The sequence below is a fragment of the Erythrolamprus reginae genome, chromosome 7, assembly GCF_031021105.1.
Source record: "Erythrolamprus reginae isolate rEryReg1 chromosome 7, rEryReg1.hap1, whole genome shotgun sequence".
Taxonomy (NCBI): Eukaryota; Metazoa; Chordata; class Lepidosauria; order Squamata; family Dipsadidae; genus Erythrolamprus; species Erythrolamprus reginae.
Window position 1 is genome coordinate 24,678,008 of NC_091956.1, and position 19,799 is coordinate 24,697,806.

The 19,799-nt window shown below is 39.6% G+C and overlaps 1 protein-coding gene across 4 annotated transcripts; it reads right to left on the reverse strand.

The window, feature by feature from the left end:
• Positions 1-171: 171 nt before the first annotated feature.
• LOC139169902 (neuromedin-U-like) lies at positions 172-18,467 on the reverse strand. Of its 4 annotated transcripts, none has more exons than XM_070756565.1 (8): positions 18,175-18,462; positions 11,567-11,616; positions 11,070-11,117; positions 10,143-10,202; positions 7,877-7,951; positions 6,279-6,316; positions 3,441-3,480; positions 172-562 (listed from the first exon to the last, which is right to left on the reverse strand). In XM_070756565.1, exons 1-8 carry the CDS (start codon positions 18,341-18,343, stop codon positions 476-478), a joined length of 567 nt encoding a protein of 188 aa, XP_070612666.1. In that variant the 5' UTR covers positions 18,344-18,462; the 3' UTR covers positions 172-475. The 4 variants fall into 4 exon arrangements, with proteins under 4 accessions (XP_070612666.1, XP_070612667.1, XP_070612669.1 ...); XM_070756566.1 differs by having other exon boundaries at positions 6,263-6,316; positions 18,175-18,455; XM_070756568.1 differs by lacking the exon at positions 7,877-7,951 and having other exon boundaries at positions 18,175-18,467.
• Between the last annotated feature and the right edge of the window lie 1,332 nt (positions 18,468-19,799).

Genomic DNA, 19,799 nt, shown 5'->3' on the forward strand with positions numbered 1-19,799 from the left:
CATAATATGCAAGGAGGACCCATTTTAAAATATTTTGAATATTAGTGCAATAATTGTATTGCAAAAACACTCAAACTGAATTGGAAACCATAAGACCGAAAGCCCAAGAAGCATGACACTAACAATCAGCAACATTCTCATTAAAATACTCTCATTAAAAACAACTCTCCACTGAATGTTTTTATTTACAGTAAAGGAGAAAAAAAATTATATATATGTATCGTTCGCTCAACTGACAAGGTCCAAGCATGCAAAAACAGCACTTTTGTTTATAATTTAATTTCACACCATTTCAAACATTGTAACACAAGGGAATAGAATAATGTTAAGATGCTTTCAAAATTGTACTTTAGGTTGCAAACCTGTGCGCACTAAAGTGAGCATAAGCTCCTTTAAACAATAACTTTTTTGAGAATCAACATGCAGAGGATTGCATTTTTAATCATAAGAAGTTGGTACGGTGCATAGAATATCTTTACAAAAAAACAGCTTTGACATTTAATAGCGCATAAGATGTCAAATTTTTTTTCTGCAGCCCCAAAAAAGTGATCCAAGAACAAGCCTAAAGGAAGAAAAAATATTTAATTATAATAATATATAAAACAATTACATTATTATTATTATTATTATTATTATTATTATTATTATTATTATTATTATTATTTAGATTTGTATGCCGCCCCTCTCCGTAGACTCGGGGCGGCTCACAGCATACAATAAGACAATTCATAACAAATCTAATAAATTTAAAAACCATTAAAAAAAAAGACCCATTATTAAACCAGACATACACACAGACACACCATACATAAATTATATAGGCCCAGGGGGAGGGAGGGGGAATGCCTCAATTCCCCCATGCCTGACGGCAGAGGTGAGTTTTAAGGAGTTTACAGAAGGCAAGGAGGGTGGGGGCAGTTCTAATCTCCGGGGGGAGGTGGTTCCAGAGAGTCGGGGCCGCCACAGAGAAGGCTCTTCCCCTGGGTCCCACCAGATGACATTGTTTAGTCGACGGGACCCGGAGAAGGCCAACTCTGTGGGACCTAATCGGTCGCTGGGATTCGTGCGGCAGAAGGCGATCCCGGAGATATTCTGGTCCGATGCCATGAAGGGCTTTATAGGTCATAACCAACACTTTGAATTGTGACCAGAAATTGATCGGCAACCAATGCAGACTGCAGAGTGTTGGAGTGACATGGGTATACGTGGGGAAGCCCATGATTGCTCTCGCAGCTGCATTCTGCACGATCTGAAGTTTCCTAACACTTTTCAAGGGTAGCCCCATGTAGAGAGCATTACAGTAGTCGAATCTCGAGGTGATGAGGGCGTGATACTTTCATGATATAATCCATTTTTAAAAATGGAATAAATTGTTATACATCTGGGAGAATATTAATATTTTTGTAACATCGATTGGTAAAATCCATTACTGGAATTATGTTTGCTCTAATCCAGAGTGATTAGAACTTACTCCAAGAATCTGTTTTGCTCTTAGCAATGGGTTGTTCCTGGTTCAGATCTGATTGCTCGAACTGATAGCAACCCGCTGGTGACCTCAAATATCGGTGCCGTCCGTGGGCACTACCATGTTAAAAAAAAAAAATTGGCCAATTTTTCCCTGTTCGGACGGCTTCTCCTTTTCCGCTGCTTGAAAAAGGGTCCTCTTGCTCACCCCCCCCCCTCCCCGGTTAATACTGACTTTTATTCCTTTGCCTGAAGCACAGCTGATCAGCTCCTCAGCTGTGTTTCGGGCTGATTACTGCTACGGAGCATGTGCGGAAGCCAAACTGAACAAGGCGGTGCACGTGCACACACGAGTGGAGTAAGTGCGTGCACGTGAAATGTCGCAATGCGAACTGGTGGTGAAGATAATTAGAACCCACCCCAGAAAATTTGTCCCACTGAGGAGGGAAGTGTATGTTTGTAAGACGGAAGACTCTGAAGAGGAGTGATGCTATGGGAACAAACCTACACTCTTATCCATGAAGACCAAAGAGGACTTCTTAAAAGAACCACTGTATTTTTTGGAGTATAAGATGCACCGTTCCCCCCTCCCAAAAAATGAGACTGAAAATGTTGGTGGGTTTTATACACCGAATACAACATTTTTGCTATACCGAAGCCCCGCTTCCGTGTCCCATTTTTGTGCAAAATGGGCCCATTTTTCACAAAAATGGGATGGACAGAGGGTCTGAGAAGCCTGCAGAGAACTCCTGGGGACTGGGGGAAGACAAAAATACCCCAATTTTTGTGAAAAAAAATGGGCAATAAACAGCCCAGGAGTTCCCTGCATGCTTCCCAGACCCTTTGACCCTGTGTGGTTTTTGCCTTCTAAATAATAATAATAATAATAATAATAATAATAATAATAATAATAATAATAATAATAATAATTATTATTATTATTATTATTTATTAGATTTATATGCCACCCCTCTCCGTGGACTCGGGGCAGCTCACAACAAAACAGTGACAGTGTAACAAATCTAATATTGAAAACATTCTAAAACCCAACTATACAACACAATCATACCATGCGTAAATTGTATAAGCCTGTGGGATATCTCAGTTCTCCTATGCCTGGCGACATAAGTGGGTCTTTAGTAACTTACGAAAGGCAAGGAGGGTGGGGGCGATTCTAATCTCTGGGGGAAGTTGATTCCAGAGGGCCAGGGCGCCACAGAGAAGGCTCTTCCCCTGGGGCCCGCCAGAAACATTGTTTAGTAGTTGATGGGACCTGGAGAAGGCCAACTCTGTGAGATCGCATTGGTCACTGGGATTCGTGCGGCAGAAGACGGTCCCGAAGGTATTCTGGTCCGATGCCATGTAGGGCTTTATAGGTCATTACCAACACTTTGAATTGTGACCGGAAACTGATCGGCAGCCAATGCAGGCGCGGAGTGTTGGAGAGACATGGGCAAATCTAAGTAGCCCTACGATAGATCTCGCGGCCACGTTCTGCATGATCTGGAGTTTCCAAACACTCTTCAAAGGTAGCCCCATGTAGAGAGCGTTGCAGTAGTCGAACCTCGAGGTGATGAGGGCATGAGTGACCCCATTACCCCATCTAGCATGACTGGAGGAGGAATTCTGGGAATTGAAGTCCATTAGTCTTAAAGCTGTCAAGTTTGAAGTTTGTAAAAAGTGTCTTCATTTTACCCACCTCAGAAGGATGGAAGGCTGAGTCAACCTTGAGCTGGTGAGATTTGAACTGCCGAACTGCAACTAGAAGTCAGCTGAAGTAGCCTGCAATACTGCACTCTACTTATCTATAATACATGCATCCACACACTTTATTTTAAAACGTAACTGGAAACTTGAAAACTTTATTTTAAAAATATAACATTTGTAAGATTTGGTGAAAGATAATTTTTATACTTTTTCCCCAGGCATTCCAACTGAATAAAACATTATTTGAAACAAAAAGTAAGATTAGAAACCTTTTCAATAGAAAGCAGTTGATCTCCTTCCATTACGTGGCTACAAAAAAAGAGAGAAAAGGATGGATAATTAATATATTTGGGAATGCTTCTGTGAGAATTATAAACTCACTTCTTGAGATTTGTGAATTGAAACGAAGTTCTAACATGTTTGTGATTTTTTTTCAGATCGCTCTTATGTTTTAATTACAGCTAAATATTAGAGAAGGGATTTGAGAGTTTCAATAATAATAAAAGAAAAGTAGGAAAAATGAGCAAAAAATATTGACCTTTATTTACCTTAAACTAAAACTTCTGACTAAAAGTTGCCTTAGGGGCGTATATAAACCATGAAGTATGCCTGACTCATTGATTTAACCTGCAAGCATTTATACTGACATATTCACCAGAATACCGTATATGTAATGCTGGAGGGTAGTAATGATAATCTATAGCTGAGGACTGCAGGATTATTCTCTGGTAGATAACAAGAAACCAAACAAATTCATCTGTACCTCTTCATTTTCAGTGTTTTCCCCTGGTCTCTTCAGAAAGTTCTGGAAGTATGGCATTTCAGTGCTCTACTACATTGACCGAACTGACCCTCTTCCACTTTTGGATATTTCTTTATTTAGGTCATCCTGTCCTATCCTGCTGTGTGCATTTTTTTGTGTACATGCACACATACAGAATTGGAATCTGTCCAACTGAGAAATTAATAAAGGCAAAAGAAATAGTTGAATGTTGAAGGAGAACAAACTTGTTCAAGCTTTGTTTGTTTGTTTGTTTTGTCAAGTACGTATTGGTGCTATTCAAAGATATAATATTTATATATATATGATACTAGTAAAAGAGAAACATTAGGACAGGGGACGGAAGGCACGCTGGTGCACTTATGCATGCTCCTTACTGGGGGATGGGACTTTTTGCCTCTGCCAGTTGGACGAAGCTCTTTCCTCCGCAGCAGCTGATCGGCCACTGCCTTCTCTCCCTCGCCCAAAAGCCCCTAGCTATTGGCCCCAGCCTTTTGGTCACAAAAATCCACATTCAGCCACAGCCTTTTGGCCACATGGGACACTTCGCCACCATCCAATCAGAACGGTTGTTACAAAATGCTACTTTTGGAAGGAACGAATGGGACAGTTTGCTCTTTCATACACACACACACACACACCAGTTGAATGATAGAGATGGAAGGGGCCTCAGTGGCCATCTAGTCTGACCCCCTTCTCATTCAGGAGACTTACAGAGTGATAGAGATGGAAGGGGCCTCAGTGGCCATCTAGTCTGACCCCACTTCTCATTCAGGAGACTTACAGAGTGATAGAGAGGGAAGGGACCTCAGTGGCCATCTAGTCTGACCCTCTTCTCATTCAGGAGACTTACAGAATGATAGAGAGGGAAGGGACCTCAGTAGCCATCTAGTCTGATCCCCACTTCTCATTCAGGAGACTTACAGAATGATAGAAAGGGAAGGGACCTCAGTGGCCAATCTAGACTGACCTCTTAGGAATCGGGAGAGGTCAACAATGGATAATGAGTCTTCGGAGAGGGGCGGCACACAAATCTAATAAATAATAATAAATTATTAATAATAATAATAATAATTGCAAATTATTAATTGTCAATTGCAAAAGGCCGCTTTACTGGGATCGACAAACATAATTCACCGCTACATCACGCAGTCCTAGGTGCTTGGGAAGCGCCCAACTGTTGATGAAATACAAAATCCAGCATAGTGATCTCGTTTGCTGTGTTGTACTGACATAATAATAATAACAACAATAATAATAATAATAATTATCATTATTATTTATTGGATTTGTATGCCGCCCCTCTCCATGGACTCGGGGCGGCTAACAACAGTGATAAAAACAGCATGTAGAAATCCAATACTAAAACAGCTAAAAACCCTTGTTATAAAACCAATCATACATACAAACATACCATGCATAAATTGTAGAAGCCTAGGGGGAAAGAATATCTCAGTTCCCCCATGCCTGATGGCAGAGGTGGGTTTTGAGGAGCTTACGAAAGGCAAGGAGGGTGGGGGCTATTCTAATCTCTGGGGGGAGTTGGTTCCAGATCCTAAGGATAAAGTTTTGGGTAAAATTAAGGGTAAATTTGCTGTTCGGCTCAGAAAAATTAAGCATCCTACGTACTCCATTCCTCTTAAATTGATTGTATTGTGTATTTAAAGCAGAGCCTTGAATATATATAAAATTGGAATTAGTGATTAACAGATGATTTATGTTGTACTGAAAAAAATTGAACTTGGTTGTGTTTCTTTCTTCTTCTTTTCTTTTTTTTTGTATTTTCAATGTTTATGATTTGATAGACTGTATAGGGTTTTTTAAAATTTAAGTAAAATGTGTAAAGAGAAATAGGAGGCACTATGGCTTAGCAGTTAATTAGAATGTTAGAAATATTGTTCATTTGTTAGTATATATTTGAGGGAACATTAATGAGGAAATGTAATACATGATGATTGTGATTGCTGGAGGACAAGATTAGAAAAAAAATTGCAATAAGGGAGAAAGGATTTATAGAGGAATTAACAATTCTGAACTATGATTTTTTTTCTGGGATTATATAAGAATTACTAACAAAATACTGCATTTTATTGTACTGGAATTAGAAGATATTTGGCATTGTATTAAAGCATATGAAGGGGGAAAAAATTATACTGGAGATATAAAATCGGCTGAATCATCTATTGGTAGTTGTAATGTATTGGCCAGTCAAAAGATTATCCCCAAAGAATAATTTCAATTCTCAGCATAGGTTCTGTTTATTGTCTTGTAATATAGCCCTGAGCCAGAAACAAACACATATTGACCTACTCGGAACATAAAGTACCCTCTGCTTTCAACTCCTCCAGGTATTCGAAGTTCTTCCTAAAAAAAAGAACAGATTTCAAAATCCCCCAAAACATGCTGGCAAAGTAACAAAGACCTGTTTTAATCCTTTTCCACATCGTAATACCTTTTTGCTCCTACAAACCATCTCAATCAAATTTAATGAGTGGATACTCCCACCTGCCATAAATAGGGAATATTTACATCAACACTTTGTGAGGTGATTATAACAGCCTCATCAGAATGTTTTGCTAAAAAGTCTTTAATTATGAAGAGCAGTGTAAGTCCAATTTCACTTACTGTACTTCTCTTTCATTTTCTTTGTGGTAAAAAGTTTACACAAGTACTTTCAGATATAGTTCATATGCACTACACAAGAAACATAAAATAGTTTCTTTCAGGCTTAGTGTGATATAAATACATATAAATGTATTGCTCTGTGTGAATCAATCCCATTGTGGCAAGGAAAAACTCCAATTATATATAAACTCAGTTTTAGAATATTTATCTATTTATCTATCTATCTATCTATCTATCTATCTATCTATCTATCTATCTATCTATCTATCTATCTATCTATCTATTAGATTTGTATGCCGCCCCTCTCCGTAGACTCGGGGCAGCTCACAGCAACAACAAAACAAAGTACAATGTACAAATTTGTTGTTCGGCTCACAAAAATTAAGTATCCTACACAAGAAACATAAAATAGTTTCTTTCTTTCAGGCTTAGTGTGATATAAATAAATATAAATGTATTTCTCTGTGTGAATCAATCCCATTGTGGCAGGAAAAACCTCCAATTATATATAAACTCAGTTTTAGAATATAGAATAACTGAGTTGGAAGGGACCTTGGAGGTCTTCTAGTCCAACCTCCTGCTTAGGCAGGAAAACCTACACCACTTCACACAAATGATTGTGCAATCTCTTCTTAAAAACCTCCAGTGTTGGAGCATTCACAACTTCTTGTTCTACTGATTAATTGTTCTGTCAGGAAATTTCTCCTTAATTCTAAGTTACTTCTCTCCTTGTTTAGTTTCCACCCATTGCTTCTTGTTCTACCCTCAGGTGCTTTGGAGAATAGATTGACTCCTTCTTTGTGGCAACCCTTGAGATATTAGAGCACTGCTATCATGTATCCCCTTCTTTTCATTAAACTAACTATGCCCAGTTCTTGCAACCGTTCTTCATATGTTTTAGCCTCTAATCTCCTAATCATCTTTGTCGCTCTTCTCTGCATTTTTTCTAGAGTCTCAACATCCTTCATGCATCATGGCGACCAAAACTGAATGGTGTGGTCTTTACAAGGCCTTATAAAGTGGTATTAACACTTCATGTGATCTCGATTCCATCCCTCTGTTAATGCAGCCTAGAACTGTGTTGGCTTTTTTGGCAGCTGCTGCACACTGCTGGCTCATATTTAAATGGTTGTCCACTAGGACTCCAAGATCCCCCTCACGGTTGCTATGGTTGAGCAAGGTACCACTCATACTGTACCTGTGCATTTTGTTTTTATTGCCTAAACAGAAATAGAAGAAATAGAAGCTTTAAAAAAAAGATGAGAAAGACACATGAAGTATAATTTAGAAGTTACGTACGTCCACTTTGTACCTCTTCTGCCGCCTGTCTTGAAGTTGGGGAACAATTGGCAGCAACGGATGTGTGACCAATGACTAAGAAAATAGGAATAGAGACACGTGGACGGCAGTGAGATTCTAGCTTGAGTCTGGGAGAAAGTCCCTCTCCTAAAACAGACTCTTGTAAGCACAGCAGAGATCTGCATAATAAATATCTTCCAGGCCAGACTACAGTCACAATTCAAAGTGTTGGTTATGACCTATAAAGCCCTTCATGGCACTGGACTAGATTATCTCCAGGACCGCCTTCTGCCGCACAAATCCCAGCGACCAATTAGGTCCCACAGAGTGGGCCTTCTCCGGGTCCCGTCAACTAAACAATGTCATTTGGCGGGACCCAGGGGAAGAGCCTTCTCTGTGGTGGCCCCGACCCTCTGGAACCAACTCTCCCCAGGGATTAGAATAGCCCCCACCCTCCTTGCCTTTCGCAAGCTCCTTAAAACCCACCTCTGTCGCCAGGCATGGGGGAACTGAGATATTCTTTCTCCCTAGGCTTCTACAATTTATGCATGGAATGTTTGTATGTATGATTGGTTTTTATAACAAGGGTTTTTAGCTGTTTTACTATTAGATTGTCACATGCTGTTTTTACCACTGTTGTTAGCCGCCCCGAATCCACAGAGAGAGGCAGCATACAAATCCAATAAATAAATAAATAAATAAATAAAATAAAATAAAGTTTTAACATGATGCACAGAACTAAAGGCTAAATATGTAAGATGAAAAGTTCCACAACATCTCATCTTATGCAGAGAAGAAAAAATATAGAATAATAACAGTGTAAATACAACATAATCTCATTGATAATATTTAATATTTGTTGTTAGAAGAGGCCTCCTTAGTCTACAGGTGGTCCTTTACTTATGACAACAATTGAGCCCAAACTTTTTGTTGCCTGCCGTGCTGTAGAATTCCTTGTTAGAATAGAATAGAGTAGAATAAGAATAGAATAGGAAAGGAGTTGGAAGGTTTCTTGGAGGTCTTCTAGTTGAACCCCCTGTTTAAGCAGAAAACCCTACACCACTTGAGACAAATGGTTATCCAACATTGTCTTAAAAACCTCCAGTGTTGGAGCATTCGCAACTTCTGGAGGCAAGCTGTTCTGTGGATTAATTGTCCTAACTGTCAAAAATTTCTTCTTCGTTCTAAATTGCTTTTCTCCTTTTTTAGTTTCCACCCATTGCTTCTTGTTCTACCCTCAGGTGCTTTGGAGCATAGTTTGACTCCCTCTTCTTTGTTGATGCTTAGGACTTTGGTATGAGATTTATACAGAATAAAATTCCTCTTGTTTGTTACAGTTTATTTCTTATTTCTTAAGAATGTTTGTTATAAATTTATTTGTTTGTTTAGAATGCCTGTAAAAGTTCATGCAACAAAGTAGGGTCCTATAAACATTCACAAAACGTATCATGGTAGAACTATCTTTACATTAGTAGTGTTGTCTTTTTTGGTTTCCTTGCTAAACCAGCATGGATATCATAGAACATATAAATACAACAGGAACAGAGCCGGGGTGGCGCAGCATGTAGAGTGCTGTACTGCAGGCCACTGAAGCTGACTGTAGATCTGAAGGTCAGCGGTTCAAATCTCATCACCGGCTCAAGGTTGACTCAGCCTTCCATCCTTCCGAGGTGGGTAAAATGAGGACCCGGATTGTGGGGAGCAATATGCTGGCTCTGTTAAAAAGTGCTATTGCTAACATGTTGTAAGCCGCCCTGAGTCTAAGGAGAAGGGCGGCATAAAAATCGAATAAATAAACAAACTGATAAAACTATTTTAAAAAAGAAAACTGGAAACAATTATGCTGCTTTTGGCAGCAGGGCACAATTTCTTTCTAGACCAGGGATGTCAAACTCAAGATCCAGTGGATCATCACATGATCAATTTTGTGACCTTTGCGGCAGTTGTTAAAATAATTCATTGTTCACTATAGGGTGTACTTTTTCTGAAAACTGGAAGCAAGCATCATATTTGTCAAAAATTGTGGTTGTGTAGCCACAGGACACTGCAAATGGCCATAAATGTAACCTGGTTACTAAGCATTAGAAATGAGGTCATGTGACCGGGGAATAGCAGTTGGAACTTAAAAACTGGATGTTAGGTACCATATTGGGAGGGGCTGTCAGAACTTTGAGCAGTTACTAAACAGTTGGTCATAAAATAAAGACTATGTGAACAGAAGAAGCTGACTACCATATTAAAAAAATAGAGTGGTAACTGTTATTACCTTGCTTTTTTGTAGAAATTCCAGAATCGTAAAGCAAAATTCTTCTAGTGCATGGGATGACTAAAAAAAAGAGAGACTAGATCAGTTATGGTGAACCTTTTTTTCCTTGGGTGCCGAAAGAGTTTGCAGGAGTGCTATCACGCACCCGCGAGTGCCCACACCCATAATTCAATGCCTGGGGAGGGCAAAAACAGCTTCCCCTGCCCCCTAGAGGCCCTCTGAGGCCGGATACAGCCTGTTTCCCAATTTCTGGTGGGCCCAGTTGTTCTGCCGGCGTGTCTCAACCGCCCGTAATTACAGGGTAATTAAGTCCAGGAAGACACACACCACACGATAAAAGGAAAACCTAAAAGTTTTTATAAACAGAAAAACAGAAACAGCTCCCTTTTTAAATGTCAAAGGGATTTTCTGGTACACACAAGGCACAGGTTAAATGCAGTCCAATTGTTCACTTGTTCACCCAATAACTGGGAAATTGAGTGCCCACACCCATAATTCAATGCCTGGGGAGGGCAAAAACAGCTTCCCCCACCCCCAGAGGCCCTCTGGAGGTCAGAAATGGCCTGTTTCCCTACTTCTGGTGGGCCCAGTAGGCTCGTCTTTTGCCCTCCCAAGGCTCCAAAGGCTTTACTGGAGCACAAGGAGGGTAAAAACACTCTCTCCCATCCTCCTGGAGACTCTCTGGAAGCCAAAAACTCCCTCCCAGAGCCTCTGTGCAAGCCAAAAATCAGATGGCTGGCACAAACATGCCCGCTGGAGCTGAGCTAGAGCAATGGCTCGTGTGCCAGCAGATATGGCTCCATGTGCTACCTGTGGCACCCATGCCATAGGTTTGCCATCACTGGACTAGATTAATGAACTCAAATTAACATCCTGGGGAAAAAAATCAACACATTTGCATTATTTAAAACGTTAAATTCAACTGACCCGAGGCAGAGTGTCTCCAGCTGGGATAGCAGAACACATATCATCTATCTATCGAGATTGAGAAGAAAGTAGATTCAGTAATGTTTTCAACTGAACAAAAATGCAATTAATTTAGGGTTTTTTTGGTTGAGTATTACAAATAAAGTATATGTCTCTTCCCCATTAGAATTCTCCATGGTTTTCTTTAAAAAAACACTTATAGTGCAAATGGCATAGGTACATGCAGGGGTGAAATCCAGCAGGTTCTGACAGGTTCTGGAGAACCAGTAGCAGAATTCAATCAGCGGCTAGCTTCAGATAGGGTGGGAATGGGGATTTTGCCATATCCTTCCCCTGCCATGCCCACCAAGCCACGCCCAGCAAGCCACACCACATCACGCCACCAAGCCACACCCACAGAACTGGTAATAAAAAAAATGGATTTCACCACTGGGTACACCCTTTATGTTAAATAAAACAACCCTGAAAGAAGCAACACAAGGGCTACTGTTTAGTACCTCGTTCCATACTTTTTCTCCTTGGAGAACATGGGACATCACTGGTACACCTGGAAATAAGAGGGGGAGAATGATCTGGATTTAAATTTTCTATTTATGATATTACCAACTATGCCAAGATCACCAACTATGAATATGTCACTCAAGAAACAAATACTGTTACTCAGAAAACAGAGTGACCTAGGCAAACATTCGGAATCTAACAACAATTCACTTCAGGACTGATTTATGCCGTGACATGAAATATTATATGCTTATGTCATTATTTTGTCATGCTTCTCATTAATTTCAATGTCAAAAAAATTGAAATTTCTACACTTTTGAATCTGAGCTGCGTAGCAGTACACATTGGATTATGTGAAACAAATGTTTTCAAACACATTTTATTTTAATCCCTAATCCTAACAATATTGAGTTTGAAATGTGATCCGTCCCATAAATATCTACATATATTTGAATGAAAAACTTTTCATTCTTTTAAATTAGGCAGTGTTCCCACTATCTAGATGTGATTTCAACAATGTCGTTTCTGTGGTGGCCCCGACCCTCTGGAACCAGCTCCCCCCAGATATCAGAGTTGCCCTCACCCTCCTTGCCTTTCGCAAGCTCCTTAAAACCCTCCTCTGTCGTAAGGCATGGGGGAATTGAAATTTTCCCTTCCCCCTAGGCTTATAGAATTTATACATAGTATGCTTGTATGAATTATTGGTTCTTTAAATTGGGGTTTTTTAGATTATTTTTAATATTAGATTTGTTTACATTGTCTTTTTTATTGTTGTTAGCCGCCCCGAGTCTTCGGAGAGGGGCGGCACACAAATCTAATAAACACAAATACAATACAATACAATACAACATACTCAGGTATTTTTTGAAATGATATTAGATAGAGAATAGGTATGTACAGTATTTCTGTCTCTTTCACTCTCTTAAATGACTTATATTCAACACTCAATCATTTCATATTATTCAATCAGTTAATATTTCAATTATTTATGAATAAGGAATTTTTATGGTTCTTTATTTATAAGGAATCAAGAACATATGAAACATCAGACAAGAAATACACTATAGATTAACATTTCCTAGAGCAGTGATGGCGAATCTATGGCATGGGTGCCACAGGTGGCACATGGAGCCATATCTGCTGGCACACAAGGTGTTGCCCTAGCTCAGCTCCAACATGCATGTGTGTGGTGTTCAGCTGATTTTTGGCTTGCACAGAGGCTATGGGAGGGCGTTTTTGGCTTCCAGAGAGCCTCTTGGGGGATGGAAGAGGGCATTTTTACCCTCCCCTGGCTCTAGGGAAGCTTTGGGAGCTTGGGAAGGGCAAAACACGAGCCTACTGGACCTATCAGAAGTTGGGAAACAGGCCATTTCCAGCTTCCAGAGAGCCTCCGGTGGGCGGGGAAAGCTGTTTTTGCCCTTCCCAGGCATTGAGTTATGAGTGAGGGCACTCGCGCATGCACAATAGCATGTGTGCATGCTCTTTCAGCACCCAAGGAAAAAAAGGTTCGCCATCACTGTCCTAGAGTATCCATGATGGCCTTGGAAAATATATTAAAATGCCATGATGGGTCTACACCTACGAAGATCTGAATTGCATAAGCCACGGTATTTCCTTCACATATTTATTGACGTGAGAGTTGGACTGTAAAGACCCAGGCTAGAAAAAACATTCACGCCTTTGAACTTGAGTATAGGAGAAGATTCTTGAATATATCAGTATTTAAGAGGTTGCCACCCCATGTGAGCAGGGTGGTGGTGCACGCATGGTCAGGGGAGTGGCAGCACAGGCGGTTGCATTTGCTGCACAGGGGAATCATGGGGGGAGGTGTTGTGCACACATGCATAGGGAGTGGAGGCAGCATGGGGGAATGCACTAATGCGCAGCGGGAGCAGGCTGATCACACAATGCACAGGAGCAGGGGTAGGCTACTGCACAGACGGGGGGGAACACAGTGGGGTAGTGAAAATGGAGCTCTACCCCAGAGCACCCAGTTTGCACTGAAAGATGTTGAAAGAAAATGCAGGGTGTCCTGCATAAGCCACACCCACAGCGTGGTAGTAAAAATTTTGGTAGCCCTTCACTGCACAGGAGCAATATGGGGGCGCACTCGAATGCACAGGGTGGGGGGAGCAAGTACAAATGTGTGAAGGCAGGGTGTGGGGAGGGCTGTTGCTCATGCATTGTGTTATGGGTGCCAGCACCTACACTTGAATGCTGTTGTTATATATTGTTAGTTTGTTATATGTTTCTTTTTTCGTTCTTTTTTTTGTATCTCTCTCTGTTTGTGTGTGTGTGTGTGTGTGTAGATTGTTCTGAGTTCGGGTTTTACCCCGTGTAATATTTTGAGTGTCTAGGCGACGTTTCGGCAAAATCACATTCACCATCATCAGGCTGAAGTTGTTAGCTTCGTGCTGCTTTGAATATAGTTATATATTCAACTATATTCAAAACAGCATGAAGATAACAACTTCAGCCTGATGATGGTGAATGTGATTTTGCCGAAACGTCGCATAGACACTCAAAATATTACACAGGGTAAAACCCGAACTCAGAACAGTCTACATACATATGCCCGTGAAAATCTATGAAAATATATACGGTATACACATATATATACACACACACGTATGTATGTGTGTGTGTGTGTGTGTGTGTGTGTATACACACACACACACACACACACACACACACACAAGTAGTTTTTTAATGGAAAAATTAATAAAGATTCTTTTTAAAAAAAAGTATTCTACATACGGTATTTCTGTTTTTGTTTTTTTTTAAGTCACAGAACAACGAAGCAATGAAGAAATGGAAGGGAACTGCACAAATAGGATCTGGAGCTAGGGACCACATTAAAATTCTAACCGGGCAATGTGTATATGCATAGTTAATATTTTGGGCAGATGCACAAACACTTAGAAAAGATACAAACAAGATTTTGCCATTATTCACATTCTCTTCATTATATTTTCATTTTTAGGTTTTCATATTTTAAAGTTGTTTATATGAACATAATTTCACTTAGAACTACAAAGCAAATAATGCAGATGAGACTAGATGATATTAAATATGAACATTTCATATAATTGTATTTCTTTGTGTTCTTTGATGAATGCTGTCATTTTTGCTACATCAGTGAAATAAGGACTCTTCAACAACCTCAAACTATTTACTAAGTCTGCACTACTATTAATCTTCTCATCGTTCCCATTCCCATCTCCTCCACAGAAACATAGAAACATAGAAGATTGACGGCAGAAAAAGACCTCATGGTCCATCTAGTCTGCCCTTATACTATTTCCTGTATTTTATCTTACAATGGATATATGTTTATCCCAGGCATGTTTAAATTCAGTTACTGTGGATTTACCAACCACGTCTGCTGGAAGTTTGTTCCAAGGATCTACTACTCTTTCAGTAAAATAATATTTTCTCATGTTGCCTTTGATCATTCCCCCAACTAACTTCAGATTGGGTCCCCTTGTTCTTGTGTTCACTTTCCTATTAAAAACACTTCCCTCCTGAACCTTATTTAACCCTTTAACATATTTAAATGTTTCCATCATGTCCCCCCTTTTCCTTCTGTCCTCCAGACTATACAGATTTAGTTCATTAAGTCTTTTCTGATACGTTTTATGCTTAAGACCTTCCACCATTCTTGTAGCCTGTCTTTGGACCCGTTCAATTTTGTCAATATCTTTTTGTAGGTGAGGTCTCCAGAACTGAACACAGTACTCCAAATGTGGTCTCACCAGCGCTCTATATAAGGGGATCACAATCTCCCTCTTCCTGCTTGTTATACCTCTAGCTATGCAGCCAAGCATTCTACTTGCTTTTCCTACCACCCGACCACACTGCTCACCCATTTTGAGACTGTCAGAAATCACTACCCCTAAATCCTTGTCTTCTGACGTTTTTGCTTACACAGAACTGCCAATGCAATACTCAGATTGAGGATTCCTTTTCCCCAAGTGCATTATTTTACATTTGGAAACATTAAACTGCAGTTTCCATTGCTTTGACCATTTATCTAGTAAAGCTAAATCATTTACCATATTACAGACCCCTCCAGGAATATCAACCCTATTGCACACTTTCCTGATACGTTTTATGCTTAAGACCTTCCACCATTCTTGTGGCCCGTCTTTGGACCCGTTCAATTTTGTCAATATCTTTTTGTAGGTGAGGTCTCCAGAACTGAGCACAGTACTGTATTCCAAATGTGGTCTCACCAGCGCTCTATATAAGGGGATCACAATCTTTTGAGACTGTCAGAAATCACTACCCCTAAATCCTTCTCTTCTGAAGTTTTTGCTAACACAGAACTGCCAATGCAATACTCAGATTGAGGATTCTAGCCCAACAGCTAAGGAAAACTTCATGTATTAAAATCCTGGGGAAATTAGGGAAGGGGAGCGGGAGTGGGGGGGAAAGCAAACTTTTACAATTGCCTTGAAGCAGGGGTCCCAAAACTTGGCAACTTTTAAGACTTGTGGACTTCAATTCCCAGAATGCTATGCTGGCTGGAGAATTCTGGCAATTGAAGTCCACATGTCTTAAAGTTGCCAAGTTTGAAGACCCCTGCCTTGAAGCCTGAAGCAAGAAAAGTAAAGTTTGAATAAGATTGAAAGGAAGGGATGCTTGAACAAAAACCAGAACAATTCAGACACAAGAACAGGTGTCCCCCCCAAAAAAGTCATCACTCTGCTAAAACAAATAATTCTCTCACCACTATCAAACTATTCACCAAGGCTGCATTGCTACTACTATTGGTCTTCTCATTGTTCTTTTCACCCATCTCCTCCTACTTATGACTGTACAACTGTAACTTGTTGCTTGTATCCTTACAATTTTTATTAATATTGTTTCCTGATTGCTATTCGTACCCTATGACAATCATTAAGTGTTGTACATCATGATTCTTGAAAAATATCTTTTCTTTTATATACACTGAGAGCATTTGCATCAAAGACAAATTCCTTGTGTGTCCAATCACACTTGGCCAATAAAGAATTCTATTTTCCCTGTCAAAGACAACCAAATAGGCAGATTCAAAACCCTCTTATATTTACCCTCCATCCGTTCTGTTGGAAGGAGTTTTAATATATTTATACAATGTCTTTTTCTGAGGTTATCCTATCTCCATTCCCATTTCTATCACATTTTTCTTATTCCATATCTATTTTTCCCAAGATCCATGATTGATAGTACTACAGATGTCCCAACTTCAGAATTCTTGTCATCACCATCATCATTCCCCCCGAATCTTACAGGCTTTCTTTTTTTGAACTCACAAATCACAAATTCCTTGTGTGTCCAATCACATTTGGCCGCTTAATAATTCTATGCTATTCTATTCCATTCTTCCTCATTCCATTCTTTCTTCCTTATTCTATTTTATTCTTCTTCTTTCTAGTCTATTCTTTCTTCCCTATTCTATTCTATTCTTTCTTCTTCATTCCATTCTTTCTTCCTCATTCTGTTCTGTTCCATTCCATTCTATTATTCCTCATTGCATTCCATTCTTTCTTCTTTATTTTATTCTATTCTTCTTCTTTCTCCTTTCTACCCTATTCCATTCTTTCTTCCCCATTCTGTTCTGTTCCATTCCATTCTTCCTCATTCCATTCCATTCTTTCTTCCTTATTCTATTCTATTCTATTCTTCCTCATTCCATTCTTTCTTCCTTATTCTATTTTATTCTTCTTCTTTCTAGTCTATTCTTTCTTCCCTATTCTATTCTATTCTTTCTTCTTCATTCCATTCTTTCTTCCTCATTCTGTTCTGTTCCATTCCATTCTATTATTCCTCATTGCATTCCATTCTTTCTTTATTTTATTCTATTCTTCTTCTTTCTTCTTTCTACCCTATTCCATTCTTTCTTCCCCATTCTGTTCTGTTCTGTTCCATTCCATTCTATTCTTCCTCATTTCATTCCATTCTTTCTTTCTTATTCTATTCTATTCTTTCTTCTTCATTGCATTCCATTCTTTCTTCCTCGTTCTGTTCTGTTCTATTCTTTCTTCCTCATTCCATTCCATTCTTCCTTCCTCATTCTGTTCTGTTCTGTTCAATTCAATTCTATTCTTCCTCATTCCATTCCATCCTTTCTTCCTTATTTTATTTTATTCTATTCTTCTTCTTTGTACTCTATTCTTTCTTCTTTATTCTATTCTATTCTTTCTTCCTCATTCCATCCCATTCCTTCCACATTCTATTCTATTCTACTCTATTCTTTCTTCTTCACTGCATTCTATTCTTTCTTCCTTCCTCATTCCATTCCATTCCATTCCATTCTATTTCTTCCACATTCTATTCTATTCTATTATTTCTTCCATATTTTATTCTATTCTTCTTCTTTCTTCCTTCTAGTCTATTCTTTCTTCCTTATTCTATTCCATTCTTTCCTCTTCATTGCATTCCATTATTTCTTCCTCCTTCTGTTTTGTTCTTTCTTCCTCATTCCATTCCATTCTATTTCTTCCATATTCTATTCTATTCTAGATCCTGGTCCTACATCCCGTTCTATTGAAGATTCATTTCTGTTGCGGCTTCTGTTTAAAATGAGTTTCCAGGGACTCTCCCCTCCCCCCTTACTTACCTCTGCAGGAGCTCACCCCAAAACAAGCCAGCAGCGCGAGCAGCAACCGCCAAGGCGTCCCAGGACCGGCTTTCCTCCCACTGAGGTGACGGGCTTTGCCGCTGCTGTGGCCGTTCGCGGGCCAAGGGAGCTGCTCCGGCCGGGTCCGGCAAGCGCTGGGCCCCCTCATGGTGCCTCTCGTCTCCTCGACCCGCCGCTCTGCCGCTCGTTCGCGATGGTTTGAAAGCGGCGGCCTTAGAAAGCTCCCACTTTTTAAATCTCCCGGAGCTGAGGAAGGCTGTGACTGGGTAACTCCGCCCCCCGCCTGCCGCCCCGCTCTGCAACAGCTGTGGGAGCCACGCGCGTGTGGAAAAAAATAAGGCGTGGGAGGCTATTATGTCCGTCAGGTAATAAAATTCTTTCTTTTGAATTCTTTCCTCAGATTTCCTTACCCTTTGATTATTTATGGTTGGCCTATCCAGATTTTTAAGAGGTCAGTAAGGGGCGAGTACAAGTGCACTAGAGTGCCTTCCGTCCCCTGTCCTATTGCTCTCCTATACTGTATCTCCTATACCTTTCTTCTATTCCTATATCTTCTATTCTTTCATTGATATGTTCTATTACTATATCTTCTTTTCTATTCTTTCTTAGATATATTTTACTATGAGTATCTCCTCTATAACCTTCATCATGTATTTTATTGTGTGTGTATATACACCCACTAAAACCCTCATTGTGTATTGGACAAAATAAATAAATAATAAATAAACAAACAAACAAATAAATAATAGAATTCTTTATTTTTTATTGGCCAAGTGGGATTGCACACACAAGGAATTTGTCTTGTTGCATATGCTCTCAACGTACATAAAAGAAAAGGTACATTTGTCAAGAATCATGTGGTACAACACTTAATGATTGTCACAGGAGTCAAATAAGCAATGAAGGAACAATCAATATTCATAAAAATCTTAGCATACAAGCAACATACAAGTTACATACAGTCCTAAGTGGGAGGAAAAGGATGATAGGAATGAGGAGAAAAAACTAGAACTGCAGACTTAGTAAAAAGTTTGACAGTGTTGAGGGAATTATTTGTTTAGCAGAGTGATGGTGTTCAGGAGAAAAAAACTGTTCTTGTGTCTAGTTGTCTTGGTGTGCAGTGCTCCGTAGCGACGTTTTGAGGTAAAAAGTTGAAATAATTTGTGTCCAGGATGTAAGGGGTCAGTAAATATTTTCACTGCCCTCTTTTTGAATAATAATAATAATAATAATAATAATAATAATAATAATAATAATAATGAGGAGGAGGAGGAGGAGGAGGAGTTAAAACCTGGCTTTCTGGCAGGCCTGCAGGCCAGGAATTAAGACTGATTGTTGCAAATATGGTTTTATAATACGTGTGATTTTAGTGATGTTTTAATTGTTTTTTTACTTACATTGAATTTATACCTGTTGTATCAGAGTCCATTTGGAGTGAGCGGCATATAAATGCAATAGATGGATGGATGGATGGATGATAGGTAGGTAGGTAGGTAGGTAGGAAAGAGGAGGAGGAGGAGGGGGAGGAGGGGGGGAGGAGGAGGCTAAATATGAGATGAAAAAGTCCACAGCATCTCATCTTATGTTGGGAAGAAAAAATATAG